The sequence below is a fragment of the Chiloscyllium plagiosum genome, unplaced genomic scaffold (genome assembly GCF_037043375.1).
Source record: "Chiloscyllium plagiosum isolate Xiang-an unplaced genomic scaffold, Cpla_swu_hap1 HiC_scaffold_35, whole genome shotgun sequence".
NCBI lineage: Eukaryota > Metazoa > Chordata > Chondrichthyes > Orectolobiformes > Hemiscylliidae > Chiloscyllium > Chiloscyllium plagiosum.
In genome coordinates this window covers 18,790,060-18,808,318 of record NW_028270173.1, presented here as the reverse complement: position 1 = coordinate 18,808,318, position 18,259 = coordinate 18,790,060, and the positions used below count along the sequence as shown (strand labels likewise).

The following is an 18,259-nucleotide window of genomic DNA, read 5'->3' as shown; positions in this document are numbered from 1 at the left end:
GGTGCTGGGTTTGGGCTGGTGCTGGGTTTGGGCTGGTGCTGGGTGTGGGGGTGAGGGTGGGTTTGGTGTGGTGCTGGGTTTGGGGTGGTACTGGGTTTGGGGTGGTACTGGGTTTGGGGTGGGGAATGAGTTTGGGGGTGGGGAATGAGTTTGGTGGTGGGGCTGAGTTTGGGGGTGGGGCTGAGTTTGAGCGTGAGGGAGGGTTTGGGGTGGTGCTGGGTTTGGGGTGGTGCTGGGTTTGGGGTGGTGCTGGGTTTGGGGGTGAGGGAGGGTTTGGGGTGGGGGTGGGTTTGCTATGGTGCTGGGTTTGGGGTTGGGGTGGGTTTGGGTTGGGGTGGGTTTGGGGTGGTGCTGGGTTTGGGGTGGTGCTGGGTTTGGGGTGGTGCTGGGTTTGGGGTGGTGCTGGGTTTGGGGTGGTGCTGGGTTTGGGGTGGTGCTGGGTCTGGGGTGGTGCTGGGTCTGGGGTGGTGCTGGGTCTGGGGTGGTGCTGGGTCTGGGGTGGTGCTGGGTCTGGGGGTGAGGGTGGGTTTGGTGTGGTGCTGGGTTTGGGTTGGTACGGGGTTTGGGGTTGGGGTGGGTTTGGGGTGTGGCTGGGTTTGGGGTTGGGATGAGTTTGGGGTTGGGATGAGTTTGGGGTTGGGATGAGTTTGGGGTTGGGATGAGTTTGGGGTGGGTGATGAGTTTGGGGTGGGTGATGAGTTTGGGGTGGGTGATGAGTTTGGGGTGGGTGATGAGTTTGGGGTGGGTGATGAGTTTGGGGTGGGTGATGAGTTTAGGGTGGGTGATTAATTTTGGGGTGGGTGATTAATTTTGGGGTGGGTGATGAGTTTGGGGTGGGGCTGGGTTTGGGGGTAGGGCTGGGTTAGGGGGTAGGGCTGGGTTAGGGGGTAGGGCTGGGTTTGGGGGTAGGGCTGGGTTTGGGGGTAGGGCTGGGTTTGGGGGTGGGGCTGGGTTTGGGGGTGGGGCTGGGTTTGGGGGTGGGGCTGGGTTTGGGGTGGGGCTGGGTTTGGGGTGGGGCTGGGTTTGGGGTGGGGCTGGGTGTGAGGGAAGGTTTGGGGTGGTGTTGGGTCTGGGGTGGTGCTGGGTTTGGGGTGGTGCTGGGTTTGGTGTGGTGCTGGGTTTGGGGTGGGGCTAGGTTTGGGGTGGGGCTAGGTTTGGGGTGGGGCTAGGTTTGGGGTGGGGCTGGGTTTGGGGGTGGGGCTGGGTTTGGGGGTGGGGCTGGGTTTGGGGGTGGGGCTGGGTTTGGGGGTGGGGCTGGGTTTGGGGGTGGGGCTGGGTTTGGGGGTGGGGCTGGGTTTGGGGGTGGGGCTGGGTTTGGGGGTGGGGCTGGGTTTGGGGAGGGGCTGGGTTTGGGGAGGGGCTGGGTTTGGGGAGGGGCTGGGTTTGGGGTGGGGCTGGGTTTGGGGAGGGGCTGGGTTTGGGGAGGGGCTGGGTTTGGGGTGGGGCTGGGTTTGGGGTGGGGCTGGGTATGGGGTGGTGCTGGGTTTGGGGTGGTGCTGGGTTTGGGGTGGTGCTGGGTTTGGGGCTGAGGGAGGGTTTGTGAGTGGGGCTGGGTTTGAGAGTGGGGCTGGGTCTGTGAGTGGGGCTGGGTTGGGGGTGGGGCTGGGTTGGGGGTGGGGCTGGGTTGGGGGGTGGGGGTTTGGGTTTGGGGATGGGGCTGGGTTTGGGGATGGGGCTGGGTTTGGGGATGGGGCTGGGTTTGGGGATGGGGCTGGGTTTGGGGATGGGTTTGGGGGTGGGGCTGGGTGTGGGGGTGGGGCTGGGTGTGGGGGTGGGGCTGGGTGTGGGGGTGGGGCTGGGTGTGGGGGGGTGGGGCTGGGTGTGGGGGTGATGCTGGGTTTAGTGTGGGGCTGGATTTTGGGTGGTGCTGGATTTGGGGTGAGGAAGGGTTTAGGTGTGGTGCGGGGTTTGAGGGTGGGGCTGGCTTTGGGGTGGGGCTGGGTTTGAGGTGCTGCTGGGATGGTGCTGGGTTTGGCATGTTGCCTGGTTTGGGGGTGAAGGGGGGTTTGCCGGGTGAGGGGGGGTTTGCCGGGTGTACCTTATAGACCTCGGCGACATCCTTGAGTGGGCTGATCTTGTGGTCCTTGTGTTCGTGGGGTGGGGCTGGGTTTGGGGGTTGTGCTGGGTTTTGGGGTGGTGCTGGGTTTGGGGTGGTGCCTGGTTTGAGGGTGGTGCTGGGTTTGGGGTGGGTTTGGGGTGTGTGCTGGGTTTGGGGTGGGGCTGGGTTTGAGGGTGGGGCTGGGTTTGTGGTGGGGCTGGGTTTGTGGTGGGGCTGGGTTTGAGGGTGCAGGTGGGTTTGAGGGTGAGGGTGGGTTTGCGGTGGGGCTACGATTGGGGTGGGGCTACGATTGGGGTGGGGCTAGGTTTGAGATGAGGGTGGGTTTGGTGTGGTGCTGGGTTTGGGGTGGGGCTGGGTTTGGGGTGGGCTGGGTTTGAGGGTGAGGGTGGGTTTGAGGGTGAGGGTGGGTTTGGGGTGGGGCTGCATTTGGGGTGGGGCTGCGTTTGGGGTGGGCGTTTGTGTTTGGGGTGGTGCCGGGTTTGGGGTGGTGCCGGGTTTGGGGTGGTGCCGGGTTTAGAGTGGGGCTGGGTTTGGAGTGGGGCTGGGTTTGGAGTGGGGCTGGGTTTGGGGGTGAGGGAGGGTTTAGGGGGGGTGCTGGGTTTGGGGATGGTGCTGGGTTTGGGGATGGTGCTGGGTTTGGGGGTGAGCGAGGGTTTGGGGGTGAGCGAGGGTTTGGGGGTGAGCGAGGGTTTGGGGGTGAGCGAGGGTTTGGGGGTGAGCGAGGGTTTGGGGGTGAGCGAGGGTTTGGGGGTGAGCGAGGGTTTGGGTGTGGGGCTGGGTTTGGGGTGGGGCTGGGTTTGGGGTGGGGCTGGGTTTGGGGGTGGGGCTGGGTTTGGGGGTGGGGCTGGGTTTGGGGGTGGGGCTGGGTTTGGGGGTGGGGCTGGGTTTGGGGTAGGGCTGGGTTTGGGGTAGGGCTGGGTTTGAGGTGGTGCTGGGATGGTGCTGGGTTTGGCGTGTTGCCTGGTTTGGGGGTGAAGGGGGGTTTGCCGGGTGAGGGGGGGTTTGCCGGGTGTACCTTGTAGACCTCGGCGACATCCTTGAGGGGTCTGATCTTGTGGTCCTTGTGTTCGTGGGGTGGGGCTGGGTTTGGGGTGAGGCTGGGTTTGGGGGTGATGCTGGGTTTGGGGGTGATGCTGGGTTTGGGGTTGGTGCTGGGTTTGGGATGGGTTTGGAGTGGTGCTGGGTTTGGGTGGGGCTGGGTTTGTGGGTGGTGCTGGGTTTGGGGTGGGGCTGGGTTTGGGGTGGGGCCGGGTTTGGGGGTGGGGCCGGGTTTGGGGGTGGGGCCGGGTTTGGGGGTGGGGCGGGTTTGGAGTGGTGCTGGGTTTTGTGGTGGGGCTGGGTTTGGGGGTGGGGCTGGGTTTGGGGGTGGGGCTGGGTTTGGGGGTGGGGCTGGGTTTGGGGATGGGGCTGGGTTTGGGGATGGGGCTGGGTTTGGGGATGGGGCTGGGTTTGGGGTTGGGATGAGTTTGGGGTTGGGATGAGTTTGGGGTTGGGATGAGTTTGGGGTTGGGATGAGTTTGGGGTTGGGAGATGAGTTTGGGGTGGGTGATGAGTTTGGGGTGGGTGATGAGTTTGGGGTGGGTGATGAGTTTGGGGTGGGTGATGAGTTTGGGGTGGGTGATGAGTTTGGGGTGGGTGATTAATTTTGGGGTGGGTGATTAATTTTGGGGTGGGTGATGAGTTTGGGGTGGGGCTGGGTTTGGGGGTAGGGCTGGGTTAGGGGGTAGGGCTGGGTTTGGGGGTAGGGCTGGGTTTGGGGGTGGGGCTGGGTTTGGGGGTGGGGCTGGGTTTGGGGGTGGGGCTGGGTTTGGGGTGGGGCTGGGTTTGGGGTGGGGCTGGGTTTGGGGTGGGGCTGGGTGTGAGGGAAGGTTTGGGGTGGTGTTGGGTCTGGGGTGGTGCTGGGTTTGGGGTGGTGCTGGGTTTGGGGTGGGGCTAGGTTTGGGGTGGGGCTAGGTTTGGGGTGGGGCTAGGTTTGGGGTGGGGCTAGGTTTGGGGTGGGGCTAGGTTTGGGGTGGGGCTAGGTTTGGGGGTGGGGCTGGGTTTGGGGGTGGGGCTGGGTTTGGGGGTGGGGCTGGGTTTGGGGGTGGGGCTGGGTTTGGGGGTGGGGCTGGGTTTGGGGGTGGGGCTGGGTTTGGGGGTGGGGCTGGGTTTGGGGAGGGGCTGGGTTTGGGGAGGGGCTGGGTTTGGGGAGGGGCTGGGTTTGGGGTGGGGCTGGGTTTGGGGTGGGGCTGGGTTTGGGGTGGGGCTGGGTTTGGGGTGGGGCTGGGTATGGGGTGGGGCTGGGTATGGGGTGGGGCTGGGTATGGGGTGGTGCTGGGTTTGGGGTGGTGCTGGGTTTGGGGTGGTGCTGGGTTTGGGGCTGAGGGAGGGTTTGTGAGTGGGGCTGGGTTTGAGAGTGGGGCTGGGTCTGTGAGTGGGGCTGGGTTGGGGGTGGGGCTGGGTTGGGGGGTGGGGCTGGGTTTGGGGGTGGGGGTTTGGGTTTGGGGATGGGGCTGGGTATGGGGATGGGGCTGGGTTTGGGGATTGGGCTGGGTTTGGGGATGGGTTTGGGGGTGGGGCTGGGTGTGGGGGTGGGGCTGGGTGTGGGGGTGGGGCTGGGTGTGGGGGGGTGGGGCTGGGTGTGGGGGTGATGCTGGGTTTAGTGTGGGGCTGGATTTTGGGTGGTGCTGGATTTGGGGTGAGGAAGGGTTTAGGTGTGGTGCGGGGTTTGAGGGTGGGGCTGGCTTTGGGGTGGGGCTGGGTTTGAGGTGCTGCTGGGATGGTGCTGGGTTTGGCATGTTGCCTGGTTTGGGGGTGAAGGGGGGTTTGCCGGGTGAGGGGAGTTTGCTGGGTGTACCTTATAGACCTCGGCGACATCCTTGAGTGGGCTGATCTTGTGGTCCTTGTGTTCGTGGGGTGGGGCTGGGTTTGGGGGTTGTGCTGGGTTTTGGGGTGGTGCTGGGTTTGGGGTGGTGCCTGGTTTGAGGGTGGTGCTGGGTTTGGGGTGGGTTTGGGGTGTGTGCTGGGTTTGGGGTGGGGCTGGGTTTGAGGGTGGGGCTGGGTTTGTGGTGGGGCTGGGTTTGTGGTGGGGCTGGGTTTGAGGGTGCAGGTGGGTTTGAGGGTGAGGGTGGGTTTGCGGTGGGGCTACGATTGGGGTGGGGCTACGATTGGGGTGGGGCTACGATTGGGGTGGGGCTAGGTTTGAGATGAGGGTGGGTTTGGTGTGGTGCTGGGTTTGGGGTGGGGCTGGGTTTGGGGTGGGCTGGGTTTGAGGGTGAGGGTGGGTTTGAGGGTGAGGGTGGGTTTGGGGTGGGGCTGCATTTGGGGTGGGGCTGCGTTTGGGGTGGGCGTTTGTGTTTGGGGTGGTGCCGGGTTTGGGGTGGTGCCGGGTTTGGGGTGGTGCCGGGTTTGGGGTGGGGCTGGGTTTGGAGTGGGGCTGGGTTTGGAGTGGGGCTGGGTTTGGAGTGGGGCTGGGTTTGGGGGTGAGGGAGGGTTTAGGGGGGGTGCTGGGTTTGGGGATGGTGCTGGGTTTGGGGGTGAGCGAGGGTTTGGGGGTGAGCGAGGGTTTGGGGGTGAGCGAGGGTTTGGGGGTGAGCGAGGGTTTGGGGGTGAGCGAGGGTTTGGGGGTGAGCGAGGGTTTGGGTGTGGGGCTGGGTTTGGGGTGGGGCTGGGTTTGGGGGTGGGGCTGGGTTTGGGGGTGGGGCTGGGTTTGGGGGTGGGGCTGGGTTTGGGGGTGGGGCTGGGTTTGGGGTAGGGCTGGGTTTGGGGTAGGGCTGGGTTTGAGGTGGTGCTGGGATGGTGCTGGGTTTGGCGTGTTGCCTGGTTTGGGGGTGAAGGGGGGTTTGCCGGGTGAGGGGGGGTTTGCCGGGTGTACCTTGTAGACCTCGGCGACATCCTTGAGGGGTCTGATCTTGTGGTCCTTGTGTTCGTGGGGTGGGGCTGGGTTTGGGGTGAGGCTGGGTTTGGGGGTGATGCTGGGTTTGGGGGTGATGCTGGGTTTGGGGTTGGTGCTGGGTTTGGGATGGGTTTGGAGTGGTGCTGGGTTTGGGTGGGGCTGGGTTTGTGGGTGGTGCTGGGTTTGGGGTGGGGCTGGGTTTGGGGTGGGGCCGGGTTTGGGGGTGGGGCCGGGTTTGGGGGTGGGGCCGGGTTTGGGGGTGGGGCGGGTTTGGAGTGGTGCTGGGTTTGGGGGTGGGGCTGGGTTTGGGGGTGGGGCTGGGTTTGGGGGTGGGGCTGGGTTTGGGGGTGGGGCTGGGTTTGGGGATGGGGCTGGGTTTGGGGATGGGGCTGGGTTTGGGGATGGGGCTGGGTTTGGGGATGGGGCTGGGTTTGGGGATGGGGCTGGGTTTGGGGATGGGGCTGGGTTTGGGGATGGGGCTGGGTTTGGGGATGGGGCTGGGTTTGGGGATGGGGCTGGGTTTGGGGATGGGGCTGGGTTTGGGGATGGGGCTGGGTTTGGGGATGGGGCTGGGTTTGGGGATGGGGCTGGGTTTGGGGATGGGGCTGGGTTTGGGGATGGGGCTGGGTTTGGGGATGGGGCTGGGTTTGGGGATGGGGCTGGGTTTGGGGATGGGGCTGGGTTTGGGGATGGGGCTGGGTTTGGGGATGGGGCTGGGTTTGGGGATGGGGCTGGGTTTGGGGATGGGGCTGGGTTTGGGGATGGGGCTGGGTTTGGGGATGGGGCTGGGTTTGGGGATGGGGCTGGGTTTGGGGATGGGGCTGGGTTTGAGGGTGGGGCTGGGTTTGAGGGTGGGGCTGGGTTTGGGGATGGGGCTGGGTTTGGGGATGGGGCTGGGTTTGGGGGTGAGGCTGGGTTTGGGGGTGAGGCTGGGTTTGGGGGTGAGGCTGGGTTTGGGGGTGAGGCTGGGTTTGGGGGTGAGGCTGGGTTTGGGGGTGAGGCTGGGTTTGGGGGTGAGGCTGGGTTTGGGGGTGAGGCTGGGTTTGGGGGTGAGGCTGGGTTTGGGGGTGAGGCTGGGTTTGGGGGTGAGGCTGGGTTTGGGGGTGAGGCTGGGTTTGGTGTTGGGCTGGGTTTGGTGTTGGGCTGGGTTTGGTGTTGGGCTGGGTTTGGTGTTGGGCTGGGTTTGGTGTTGGGCTGGGTTTGGTGTTGGGCTGGGTTTGGTGTTGGGCTGGGTTTGGTGTTGGGCTGGGTTTGGTGTTGGGCTGGGTTTGGTGTTGGGCTGGGTTTGGGGTGAGGAAGGGTTTGAGTGTGGTGCTGGGTTTGAGGGTGGGGCTGGCTTTGGGGTGGGGCTGAGTTTGAGGTGGGGCTGGGATGGTGCTGGGTTTGGCGTGTTGCCTGGTTTGGGGGTGAAGGGGGGTTTGCCGGGTGAGGGGGGGTTTGCCGGGTGTACCTTGTAGACCTCGGCGACATCCTTGAGGGGGCTGATCTTGTGGTCCTGGTGTTCGTGGGGTGGGGCTGGGTTTGGGGGTGATGCTGGGTTTGGGGTTGGTGCTGGGTTTGGGATGGGTTTGGTGTGGTGCTGGGTTTGGTGTGGTGCTGGGTTTGGGGTGGTGCTGGGTTTGGGGGTGAGGGAGGGTTTGGGGGTGAGGGAGGGTTTGGGGGTGAGGGAGGGTTTGGGGGTGGTGCTGGGTTTGAGGGTGGGGCTGGGTTGGGGTGGGGCTGGGTTTGAGGGTGAGGGTGGTTTTGGGCTGGGGCTGGGTTTGGTGTGGTGCTGGGTTTGGGGTTGGGGCTGGGTTTGGGGGTGGGGCTGGGTTTGGAGGTGGGGCTGGGTTTGGAGGTGGGGCTGGGTTTGGAGGTGGGGCTGGGTTTGGAGGTGGGGCTGGGTTTGGTGTGGTGCTGGGTTTGGGATGGGGGTTTGGGTTTGGGGTGGGCTGGGTTTGGGGGTGGGGCTGGGTTTGGAGGTGGGGCTGGGTTTGGAGGTGGGGCTGGGTTTGGAGGTGGGGCTGGGTTTGGAGGTGGGGCTGGGTTTGGAGGTGGGGCTGGGTTTGGTGTGGTGCTGGGTTTGGTGTGGTGCTGGGTTTGGGATGGGGGTTTGGGTTTGGGGTGGTGCTGGGTTTGGGTTTAGGGTAGTGCTGGGTTTGGGGTGGGGCAGGATTTGGGGTGGGGCAGGATTTGGGGGTGGGGATTTGGGTTTGGGGGTGGGGCTGGGTTTGGGGGTGGGGATTTGGGTTTGGGGGTGGGGCTCGGTTTGGTGGTGGGGCTGAGTTTGAGGGTGGGGCTGAGTTTGAGGGTGGGGCTGAGTTTGGGGGTGCAGGTGGGTTTGAGGGTGAGGGTGGGTTTGGGGTGGGGCTACCATTGGGGTGGGGCTACGATTGGGGTGGGGATAGGTTTGAGATGAGGGTGGGTTTGATGTGGTGCTGGGTTTGGGGTGGAGCTGGGTCTGGTGTGGTGCTGGATTTGGGGTGATGCTGGGTTTGAGGTTGGGGATTTAGGTTTGGGGTGGTGCTGGGTTTGGGATGGTGCTGGGTTTGGGGGTGGTGCTGGGTTTGGGGGTGGTGCTGGGTTTGGGGGTGGGGCTGGGTTTGGGGGTGGTGCTGGGTTTGGGGGTGGTGCTGGGTTTGGGGGTGGGGCTGGGTTTGGGGGTGGGGCTGGGTTTGGGGGTGGGGCTGAGTTTGGGTTTGGTGTGGTGCTGGGTTTGGGGGTGGTGCTGAGTTTGGGGTGGTGCTGAGTTTGGGTTTGGTGTGGTGCTGGGTTTGGGTTGGGGGTTTGGGTTTGAGTTTGAGGTTGGGGATTTGGGTTTGGGATGATGCTGGGTTTGGGATGATGCTGGGTTTGGGGATGATGCTGGGTTTGGGGATGATGCTGGGTTTGGGGATGATGCTGGGTTTGGGGATGATGCTGGGTTTGGGGATGATGCTGGGTTTGGGGATGATGCTGGGTTTGGGGATGATGCTGGGTTTGGGGATGATGCTGGGTTTGGGGATGATGCTGGGTTTGGGGATGATGCTGGGTTTGGGGATGATGCTGGGTTTGGGGATGATGCTGGGTTTGGGGATGGGGCTGGGTTTGGGGATGGGGCTGGGTTTGGGGATGGGGCTGGGTTTGGGGATGGGGCTGGGTTTGGGGATGGGGCTGGGTTTGGGGATGGGGCTGGGTTTGGGGATGGGGCTGGGTTTGGGGATGGGGCTGGGTTTGGGGATGGGGCTGGGTTTGGGGATGGGGCTGGGTTTGGGGATGGGGCTGGGTTTGGGGATGGGGCTGGGTTTGGGGATGGGGCTGGGTTTGGGGATGGGGCTGGGTTTGGGGATGGGGCTGGGTTTGGGGATGGGGCTGGGTTTGGGGTGGGGCTGGATTTGGGGTGGGGCTGGATTTGGGGTGGGGCTGGATTTGGGGTGGGGCTGGATTTGGGGTGGGGCTGGATTTGGGGTGGGGCTGGATTTGGGGTGGGGCTGGATTTGGGGGTGGGGCTGGATTTGGGGGTGGGGCTGGATTTGGGGGTGGGGCTGGATTTGGGGGTGGGGCTGGATTTGGGGGTGGGGCTGGATTTGGGGGTGGGGATTTGGGTTTTGGGTGGGGCTGGATTTGGGGGTGGGGCTGGATTTGGGGGTGGGGATTTGGGTTTTGGGTGGGGCTGGGTTTGAGGGTGCAGGTGGGTTTGAGGGTGCAGGTGGGTTTGAGGGTGCAGGTGGGTTTGAGGGTGAGGGTGGGTTTGCAGTGGGGCTACGATTGGGGTGGGGCTACGATTGGGGTGGGGCTACGATTGGGGTGGGGCTACGATTGGGGTGGGGCTACGATTGGGGATGGGGCTACGATTGGGGATGGGGCTACGATTGGGGATGGGGCTACGATTGGGGATGGGGCTGGGTTTGGGGATGGGGCTGGGTTTGGGGATGGGGCTGGGTTTGGGGATGGGGCTGGGTTTGGGGATGGGGCTGGGTTTGGGGATGGGGCTGGGTTTGGGGATGGGGCTGGGTTTGGGGATGGGGCTGGGTTTGGGGATGGTGCTGGGTTTGAGGGTGGGGCTGGCTTTGGGCTAGGGCTGGGTTTGAGGTGCTGCTGGGATGGTGCTGGGTTTGGCGTGTTGCCTGGTTTGGGGGTGAAGGGGGGTTTGCCGGGTGAGGGGGGGTTTGCCGGGTGTACCTTGTAGACATCGGCGACATCCTTGAGGGGGCTGATCTTGTGGTCCTTGTGTTCGTGGGGTGGGGCTGGGTTTGGGGTGAGGCTGGGTTTGGGGGTGGTGCTGGGTTTGGGGATGGTGCTGGGTTTGGGGATGGTGCTGGGTTTGGGGATGGTGCTGGGTTTGGGGATGGTGCTGGGTTTGGGGATGGGGCTGGGTTTGGGGATGGGGCTGGGTTTGGGGATGGGGCTGGGTTTGGGGATGGGGCTGGGTTTGGGGATGGGGCTGGGTTTGGGGATGGGGCTGGGTTTTGGGGTGCAGGTGGGTTTGAGGGTGCAGGTGGGTTTGAGGGTGCAGGTGGGTTTGAGGGTGAGGGGCTAGGTAGGTTTGGGGTGGGGCTAGGTATTGGGTGGGGTGGGTTTGGAGTGGGGCTAGGTATTGGGTGGGGCTAAGTTTGGAGTGGTGCTGTATCTGGGCTGTTGCTGGGCTTGAGGTGAGGGAGGGTAAGGGGTCGTGCTGGGTTTGGGGTGGAGCTGGGTTTGGGGATGGAGCTGGGTTTGGGGGTGGAGCTGGGTTTGGGGGTGGAGCTGGGTTTGGGGGTGGGGATTTAGGTTTTGGGTGGTGCTGGGTTTGGAGTGGGGCTGGGTTTGGAGTGGGGCTGGGTTTGGGGGTGGGGCTGGGTTTGGGGGTGGAGCTGGGTTTGGGGTGGGGCTGGGTTTGGGGTGGGGTTTGGGTTTGGGGTGGTGCTGGGTTTGGGTTTGGGGTTGTGCTGGGTTTGGGGTGGGGATGGGTTTGAGTTGGGGCAGGGTTTGGGGTTGGGGATTTGGGTTTGGGGTGGGGCTGGGTTTGGGTGTGGGGCTGGGTTTGAGGGTGGGGCTGGGTTTGGGTTGGGGCTGGGTTTGAGGGCGCAAGTGGGTTTGAGGGTGGGGCTATGATTGGGGTGGGGCTACGATTGGGGTGGGGCTACGATTGGGGTGGGGCTAGGTTTGAGATGACGGTGGGCTTGGTGTGGTGCTGGGTTTGAGGATGAGGGTGGGTTTGAGGATGAGGGTGGGTTTGAGGATGAGGGTGGGTTTGAGGTGGGGCTGGGTTTGTGGTGGGGCTGGGTTTGTGGTGGGTTGCATTTGAGGGTGGGCGTTTGTGTTTGGGGTGGTGCTGGGTTCGGGGTGGTGCCTGGGTTGGGGGTGGTGCCTGGGTTGGGGGTGGGGCTGGGTTTGAGGGTGGGGCTGGGTTTGAGGGTGGGGCTGGGTTTGGGGTGATGCCTGGTTTGGGGTGGGGCTGGGTTTGAGGGTGGGGCTGGGTTTGAGGGTGGGGCTGGGTTTGAGGGTGGGGCTGGGTTTGAGGGTGGGGCTGGGTTTGGGATGGGGCTGGGTTTGGGATGGGCGTTTGTGTTTGGGGTGGTGCCTGGGTTGGGGGTGGTGCCTGGGTTGGGGGTGGTGCCTGGGTTGGGGGTGGTGCCTGGGTTTGAGGGTGGTGCTGGGTTTGAGGGTGGTGCTGGGTTTGAGGGTGGTGCTGGGTTTGAGGGTGGTGCTGGGTTTGGGGTCGGTTTGGGTGTTGTGCTGGGTTTGGGATGGTGCTGGGTTTGGGGGGTGAGGGAGGGTTTGGGTGTGGTGCTGGGTTTGAGGGTGGGGCTGGGTTTGGGGCGTTGTCTGGTTTGAGGGTGAGGGGGGTGGGGTTTGCCGGGTGTACCTTGTAGACCTCTGCGACATCCTTGAGGGGGCTGATCTTGTGGTCCTTGTGTTCGTGAAGTGGGGCTGGGTTTGGGGTGAGGCTGGGTTTGGGCGTGGTGCTGGGTTTGGGGTGGTGCTGGGTTTGGGGGGGGTGCCGGGTTTGGGGGGGGTGCCGGGTTTGGGGGGGGTGCCGGGTTTGGGGGGGGTGCCGGGTTTGGGGGGGGGTGCCGGGTTTGGGGGGGGTGCCGGGTTTGGGGGGGGGGGGGTGCCTGGTTGGGGGGGGTGCTGGGTTTTGGGGGGGTGCTGGGTTTGGGGGTGGTGCTGGGTTTGGGGTGGTGCTGGGTTTGGGGGTGGTGTTGGGTCTGGTGTGGTGCTGGGTTTGAGGTTGGGGATTTAGGTTTGGGGTGGTGCTGGGTTTGGAGTGGGGGTGGGTTTGAAGGTGTGGGTGGGTTTGAGGGTGTGGGTGGGTTTGAGGGTGTGGGTGGGTTTGAGGGTGCGGGTGGGTTTGAGGTGAGGGAGGGTTTGGGGTGGGGCTAGGTTTGGAGTGGTGTTGTATCTGGGCTGTTGCTGGGTTTGAGGTGAGGGAGGGTTTGGGGTGGTGCTGGGTTGGGGGTGGGTTTGGGGTGGGGGTGGGTTTGGGGTGGGGATTTGGGTTTGGGTTGGGGTGGGGCAGGGTTTGGGGTGGGGCAGGGTTTGGGGTGGGGCAGGGTCTGGGTTTGGGGGTGGGGCTGGGTTTGGGGGTGGGGCTGGGTTTGTGGTGGGGCTGGGTTTGAGGGTGACGGTGGGTTTGAGGGTGGGGCTACTAGTGGGGTGGGGCTAGGTTTGAGATGAGGGGGTGGGTTTGGTGTGATGCTGGGTTTGGGGTGAGGCTGCGTTGGGTTGGGGCTGAGTTTGAGGGTGAGGGTGGGTTTGCGGTGGGGCTGGGTTTGGGGGTGGGGCTGGGTTTCCGGGTTGGGCTGGGTTTGGGGTGGTGCTGGGTTTGGAGTGGGGCTGGGTTTGAGGGTGAGGGAGGGTTTGGGGTGGGGCAGGGTTTGGAGTGGGGCAGGGTTTGGAGTGGGGCTGGGTTTGGAGTGGGGCTGGGTTTGAGGGTGAGGGAGGGTTTGGGGTGGTGCTGGGTTTGAGGGGAAGGGAGGGTTTGGTGTGGTGCTGTGTTTGGGGTGGTGCTGTGTTTGGCGTGGTGCTGGGTTTGGGTGGGGGTTTGGGTTTGGGGTGGGGCAGGGTTTGGGGTGGGGGATTAGGGTTTGGGGTGGGGGATTAGGGTTTGGGGTGGTGCTGGGTTTGAGGTTGGGGATTTCGGATTGGGGTGGTGCTGGGTTTGGAGTGGGGCCGGATTTGGGGAGGGGCAGGGTTTGGGTGGGGCCGGATTTGGGGAGGGGCAGGGTTTGGGTGGGGCAGGGTTTGGGTGGGGCAGGGTTTCCGGGTGGGGCAGGGTTTCCGGGTGGGGCAGGGTTACCGGGTGGGGCAGGGTTACCGGGTGGGGCTGCGTTTGGGGTGGGGCGGGGTTTCCGGGTGGGGCTGGATTTCCGGGTGGGGCTGGGTGTGGGGTGGGGCAGGGTTTGGGGTAGTGCTGTGTTACCGGATGGGGCTGGGTTTGGGTTGGGGCTGGGTTTGAGGGTGAGGGAGGGTTTGGGGTGGTGCTGGGTTTGGTCTGGGGGTTTGGGTTTGGGATGGTGCTGGGTTTGGGGTGGGGGTTTGGGTTTGGGGTGGTGCTGGGTTTGGGGTAGGGGTGGGTTTGGGGTGGGGCAGGGTTTGGGGTGGGGGACTTGGCTTTTGGATGGTGCTGGGTTTGGGGTGGGGCTGGGTTTGAGGGTGGGGCTGGGTTTGAGGGTGAGGGTGAGTTTGAGGGTGACGGTGGGTTTGGGGTGGGGCTACGATTGGGGTGGGGCTACGATTGGGGTGGGGCTAGGTTTGAGATGAGGGTGGGTTTGGTGTGGTGCTAGGGTTGGGGTGGGGCTGGGTTTGAGGGTGGGGCTGGGTTTGAGGGTGAGGGTGGGTTTGAGGATGAGGGTGGGTTTGAGGATGAGGGTGGGTTTGAGGATGAGGGTGGGTTCGGGGTAGGGCTGGGTTCGGGGTGGGCGTTTGTGTTTGGGGTGGTGCTGGGTTTGGGATGGCGCTGGGTTTGGGGGTGGTGCTGGGTTTGGGGGTGGTGCCGGGTTTGGGGTGGGTTTGGGTGTGGTGCTAGGTTTGGGATGGTGCCGGGTTTGGGGGTGGTGCCGGGTTTGGGGTGGGGGTTTGGGTTTGGGGTGGGGGTTTGGGTTTGGGTTTGGGGTGGTCCTGGGTTTGGGCTGGTGCTGGGTTTGGCGTGGGGGTGGGTTTGGGGTGGGGCAGGGTTTGGGGTTGGGGATTTGGGTTTCGGATGGTGCTGGGTTTGGGGATGGGGTTTGGGGATGGGGCTGGGTATGGGGATGGGGGTGGGGCTGGATTTGGGGGGTGGGGCTGGGCTTGGGGGAGGTGCCGGGTTTGGGGGAGGTGCCGGGTTTGGGGGAGGTGCCGGGTTTGGGGGAGGTGCCGGGTTTGGGGTGGGTTTGGGTGTGGTGCTGGGTTTGGGATGGTGCTAGGTTTGGGGTGGTGCTGGATTTGGGGATGGTGCCGGTTTTGGGGTGGGTTTGGGTGTGGTGCCAGGTTTGGGATGGGGCTGGGTTTGGGGTGGGGCTGGGTTTGGGGTGGGGCTGGGTTTGGGTTTGGGGATTTGGGTTTCAGATGGTGCTGGGTTTGGGGATGGGGCTGGGTTTGTGGGTGGGGCTGGGTTTGGGGGTGGGGATTTGGGTTTGGGGGTGGGGCTGGGTTTGTTGGTGGGGCTGGGTTTGAGGGTGCAGGTGGGTTTGAGGGAGAGGGTGGGTTTGCGGTGGGGCTACAATTGGGGTGGGGCTACGATTGGGGTGGGGCTAGGTTTGAGATGAGGGTGGGTTTGGTGTGGTGCTGGGTTTGGGGTAGGGCTGGGTTGGTGTGGGGCTGGGTTTGAGGGTGAGGGTGGGTTTGAGGGTGAGGGTGGGATTGAGGGTGAGGGTGGGATTGGGGTGGGGCTGGATTTCTGGTGGGGCTGCAATTGGGGTGGGCATTTGTGTTTGGGGTGGTGCTGGGTTTGGGGATGGGGCTGGGTTTGGGGATGGGGCTGGGTTTGGGGATAGGGCTGGGTTTGGGGATGGGGCTGGGTTTGGGGATGGGGCTGGGTTTGGGGATGGGGCTGGGTTTGGGGATGGGGCTGGGTTTGGGGATGGGGCTGGGTTTGGGGATGGGGCTGGGTTTGGGGATGGGGCTGGGTTTGGGGATGGGGCTGGGTTTGGGGATGGGGCTGGGTTTGGGGATGGGGCTGGGTTGGGGTGGGGCTGGGTTTGAGGGTGAGGGTGGTTTTGGGCTGGGGCTGGGTTTGGGGATGGGGCTGGGTTTGGGGGTGGGGCTGGGTTGGGGTGGGGCTGTGTTTGAGGGTGAGGGTGGTTTTGGGCTGGGGCTGGGTTTGGGGATGGGGCTGGGTTTGGGGATGGGGCTGGGTCTGTGAGTGGGGCTGGGTTTGGAGGTGGGGCTGGGTTTGGAGGTAGGGCTGGGTTTGGAGGTGGGGCTGGGTTTGGAGGTGGGGCTGGGTTTGGAGGTGGGGCTGGGTTTGGAGGTGGGGCTGGGTTTGGAGGTGGGGCTGGGTTTGGAGGTGGGGCTGGGTTTGGAGGTGGGGCTGGGTTTGGAGGTGGGGCTGGGTTTGGAGGTGGGGCTGGGTTTGGAGGTGGGGCTGGGTTTGGGGATGGGGCTGGGTTTGGGGATGGGGCTGGGTTTGGGGATGGGGCTGGGTTTGGCATGTTGCCTGGTTTGGGGTGAAGGGGGGTTTGCCGGGTGAGGGGAGTTTGCTGGGTGTACCTTATAGACCTCGGCGACATCCTTGAGTGGGCTGATCTTGTGGTCCTTGTGTTCGTGGGGTGGGGCTGGGTTTGGGGGTGGTGCTGGGTTTGGGGGTGGTGCTGGGTTTGGGGGTGGTGCTGGGTTTGGGGGTGGTGCCTGGTTTGAGGGTGGTGCTGGGTTTGGGGTGGGTTTGGGGTGTGTGCTGGGTTTGGGGTGGGGCTGGGTTTGAGGGTGGGGCTGGGTTTGTGGTGGGGCTGGGTTTGAGGGTGCAGGTGGGTTTGAGGGTGAGGGTGGGTTTGCGGTGGGGCTACGATTGGGGTGGGGCTACGATTAGGGTGGGGCTACGATTGGGGTGGGGCTAGGTTTGAGATGAGGGTGGGTTTGGTGTGGTGCTGGGTTTGGGGTGGGGCTGGGTTGGGGTTGGGCTGGGTTTGAGGGTGAGGGTGGGTTTGAGGGTGAGGGTGGGTTTGGGGTGGGGCTGCATTTGGGGTGGGCGTTTGTGTTTGGGGTGGTGCCGGGTTTGGGGTGGTGCCGGGTTTGGGGTGGTGCCGGGTTTGGGGTGGTGCCGGGTTTGGAGTGGGGCCGGGTTTGGGGTGGGGCTGGGTTTGGAGTGGGGCTGGGTTTGGAGTGGGGCTGGGTTTGGAGTGGGGCTGGGTTTGGAGTGGGGCTGGGTTTGGAGTGGGGCTGGGTTTGGAGTGGGGCTGGGTTTGGAGTGGGGCTGGGTTTGGGGGGGGCTGGGTTTGGGGGTGAGGGAGGGTTTAGGGGGGGTGCTGGGTTTGGGGATGGTGCTGGGTTTGGGGATGGTGCTGGGTTTGGGTATGGTGCTGGGTTTGGGGGTGAGCGAGGGTTTGGGGGTGGGGCTGGGTTTGGGGGTGGGGCTGGGTATGAGGGTGGGGCTGGGTTTGAGGGTGGGGCTGGGTTTGAGGGTGGGGCTGGGTTTGAGGGTGGGGCTGGGTTTGGGCTAGGGCTGGGTTTGAGGTGGTGCTGGGATGGTGCTGGGTTTGGCGTGTTGCCTGGTTTGGGGGTGAAGGGGGGTTTGCCGGGTGAGGGGGGGTTTGCCGGGTGTACCTTGTAGACCTCGGCGACATCCTTGAGGGGTCTGATCTTGTGGTCCTTGTGTTCGTGGGGTGGGGCTGGGTTTGGGGTGAGGCTGGGTTTGGGGGTGATGCTGGGTTTGGAGTTGGTGCTGGGTTTGGGATGGGTTTGGAGTGGTGCTGGGTTTGGGGTGGGGCTGGGTTTGTGGGCGGTGCTGGGTTTGGGGTGGGACTGGGTTTGGGGGTGGGGCCGGGTTTGGGGGTGGGGCCGGGTTTGGGGGGGGCTGGGTTTGGGGGTGAGGGAGGGTTTAGGGGGGGTGCTGGGTTTGGGGATGGTGCTGGGTTTGGGTATGGTGCTGGGTTTGGGTATGGTGCTGGGTTTGGGGGTGAGCGAGGGTTTGGGGGTGGGGCTGGGTTTGGGGGTGGGGCTGGGTTTGGGGGTGGGGCTGGGTTTGGGGGTGGGGCTGGGTTTGAGGGTGGGGCTGGGTTTGAGGGTGGGGCTGGGTTTGAGGGTGGGGCTGGGTTTGAGGGTGGGGCTGGGTTTGAGGGTGGGGCTGGGTTTGGGCTAGGGCTGGGTTTGAGGTGGGGCTGGGATGGTGCTGGGTTTGGCGTGTTGCCTGGTTTGGGGGTGAAGGGGGGTTTGCCGGGTGAGGGGGGGTTTGCCGGGTGTACCTTGTAGACCTCGGCGACATCCTTGAGGGGTCTGATCTTGTGGTCCTTGTGTTCGTGGGGTGGGGCTGGGTTTGGGGTGAGGCTGGGTTTGGGGGTGATGCTGGGTTTGGAGTTGGTGCTGGGTTTGGGGTTGGTGCTGGGTTTGGGATGGGTTTGGAGTGGTGCTGGGTTTCGGGTGGGGCTGGGTTTGTGGGTGGTGCTGGGTTTGGGGTGGGGCCGGGTTTGGGGGTGGGGCCGGGTTTGGGGGTGGGGCCGGGTTTGGGGGTGGGGCCGGGTTTGGAGTTGGGCTGGGTTTGGGGTGGGGCTGGGTTTGGGGTGGGGCTGGGTTTGGGGTGGGGCTGGGTTTGGGGGTGGTGCTGGGTTTGGGGTTGATGCTGGGTTTGGGGTTGATGCTGGGTTTGGGGAGGTGCCGGGTTTGGGGGGGGCTGGGTTTGGGGATGGGGCTGGGTTTGGGGATGGGGCTGGGTTTGGGGATGGGGCTGGGTTTGGGGATGGGGCTGGGTTTGGGGATGGGGCTGGGTTTGGGGATGGGGCTGGGTTTGGGGATGGGGCTGGGTTTGGGGATGGGGCTGGGTTTGGGGATGGGGCTGGGTTTGGGGATGGGGCTGGGTTTGGGGATGGGGCTGGGTTTGGGGATGGGGCTGGGTTTGGGGGTGGGGCTGGGTTTGGGGATGGGGCTGGGTTTGGGGGTGAGGCTGGGTTTGGGGGTGAGGCTGGGTTTGGGGGTGAGGCTGGGTTTGGGGGTGAGGCTGGGTTTGGGGGTGAGGCTGGGTTTGGGGGTGAGGCTGGGTTTGGGGGTGAGGCTGGGTTTGGTGTTGGGCTGGGTTTGGTGTTGGGCTGGGTTTGGTGTTGGGCTGGGTTTGAGGGTGGGGCTGGCTTTGGGGTGGGGCTGGGTTTGAGGTGCTGCTGGGATGGTGCTGGGTTTGGCATGTTGCCTGGTTTGGGGGTGAAGGGGGGTTTGCCGGGTGAGGGGGGGTTTGCCGGGTGTACCTTATAGACCTCGGCGAC

The 18,259-nt window shown here is 64.5% G+C and overlaps 2 protein-coding genes across 2 annotated transcripts in view; both read right to left on the bottom strand.

Annotated features, from left to right (window-relative positions):
- The window catches only part of LOC148140405 (uncharacterized), a gene marked incomplete at its 5' end in the record, with an annotated part of 30,433 nt that extends 12,345 nt beyond the window's left edge, over positions 1–18,088 (bottom strand). Inside the window, 9 exon segments of the mRNA XM_087979767.1 lie at positions 558–665; positions 2,835–2,939; positions 6,182–6,294; positions 6,297–7,076; positions 8,659–9,297; positions 14,798–15,030; positions 15,083–15,553; positions 15,630–15,747; positions 17,609–18,088. Coding sequence (XP_087835893.1) covers positions 558–665; positions 2,835–2,939; positions 6,182–6,294; positions 6,297–7,076; positions 8,659–9,297; positions 14,798–15,030; positions 15,083–15,553; positions 15,630–15,747; positions 17,609–18,088 — 3,047 coding nt within the window.
- LOC122541218 (E3 ubiquitin-protein ligase TRIM39-like) overlaps positions 1–18,259 on the bottom strand; it is a 68,728-nt gene that overhangs the window by 45,672 nt on the left and 4,797 nt on the right. The gene's annotated exons all lie outside the window — the stretch shown is intronic.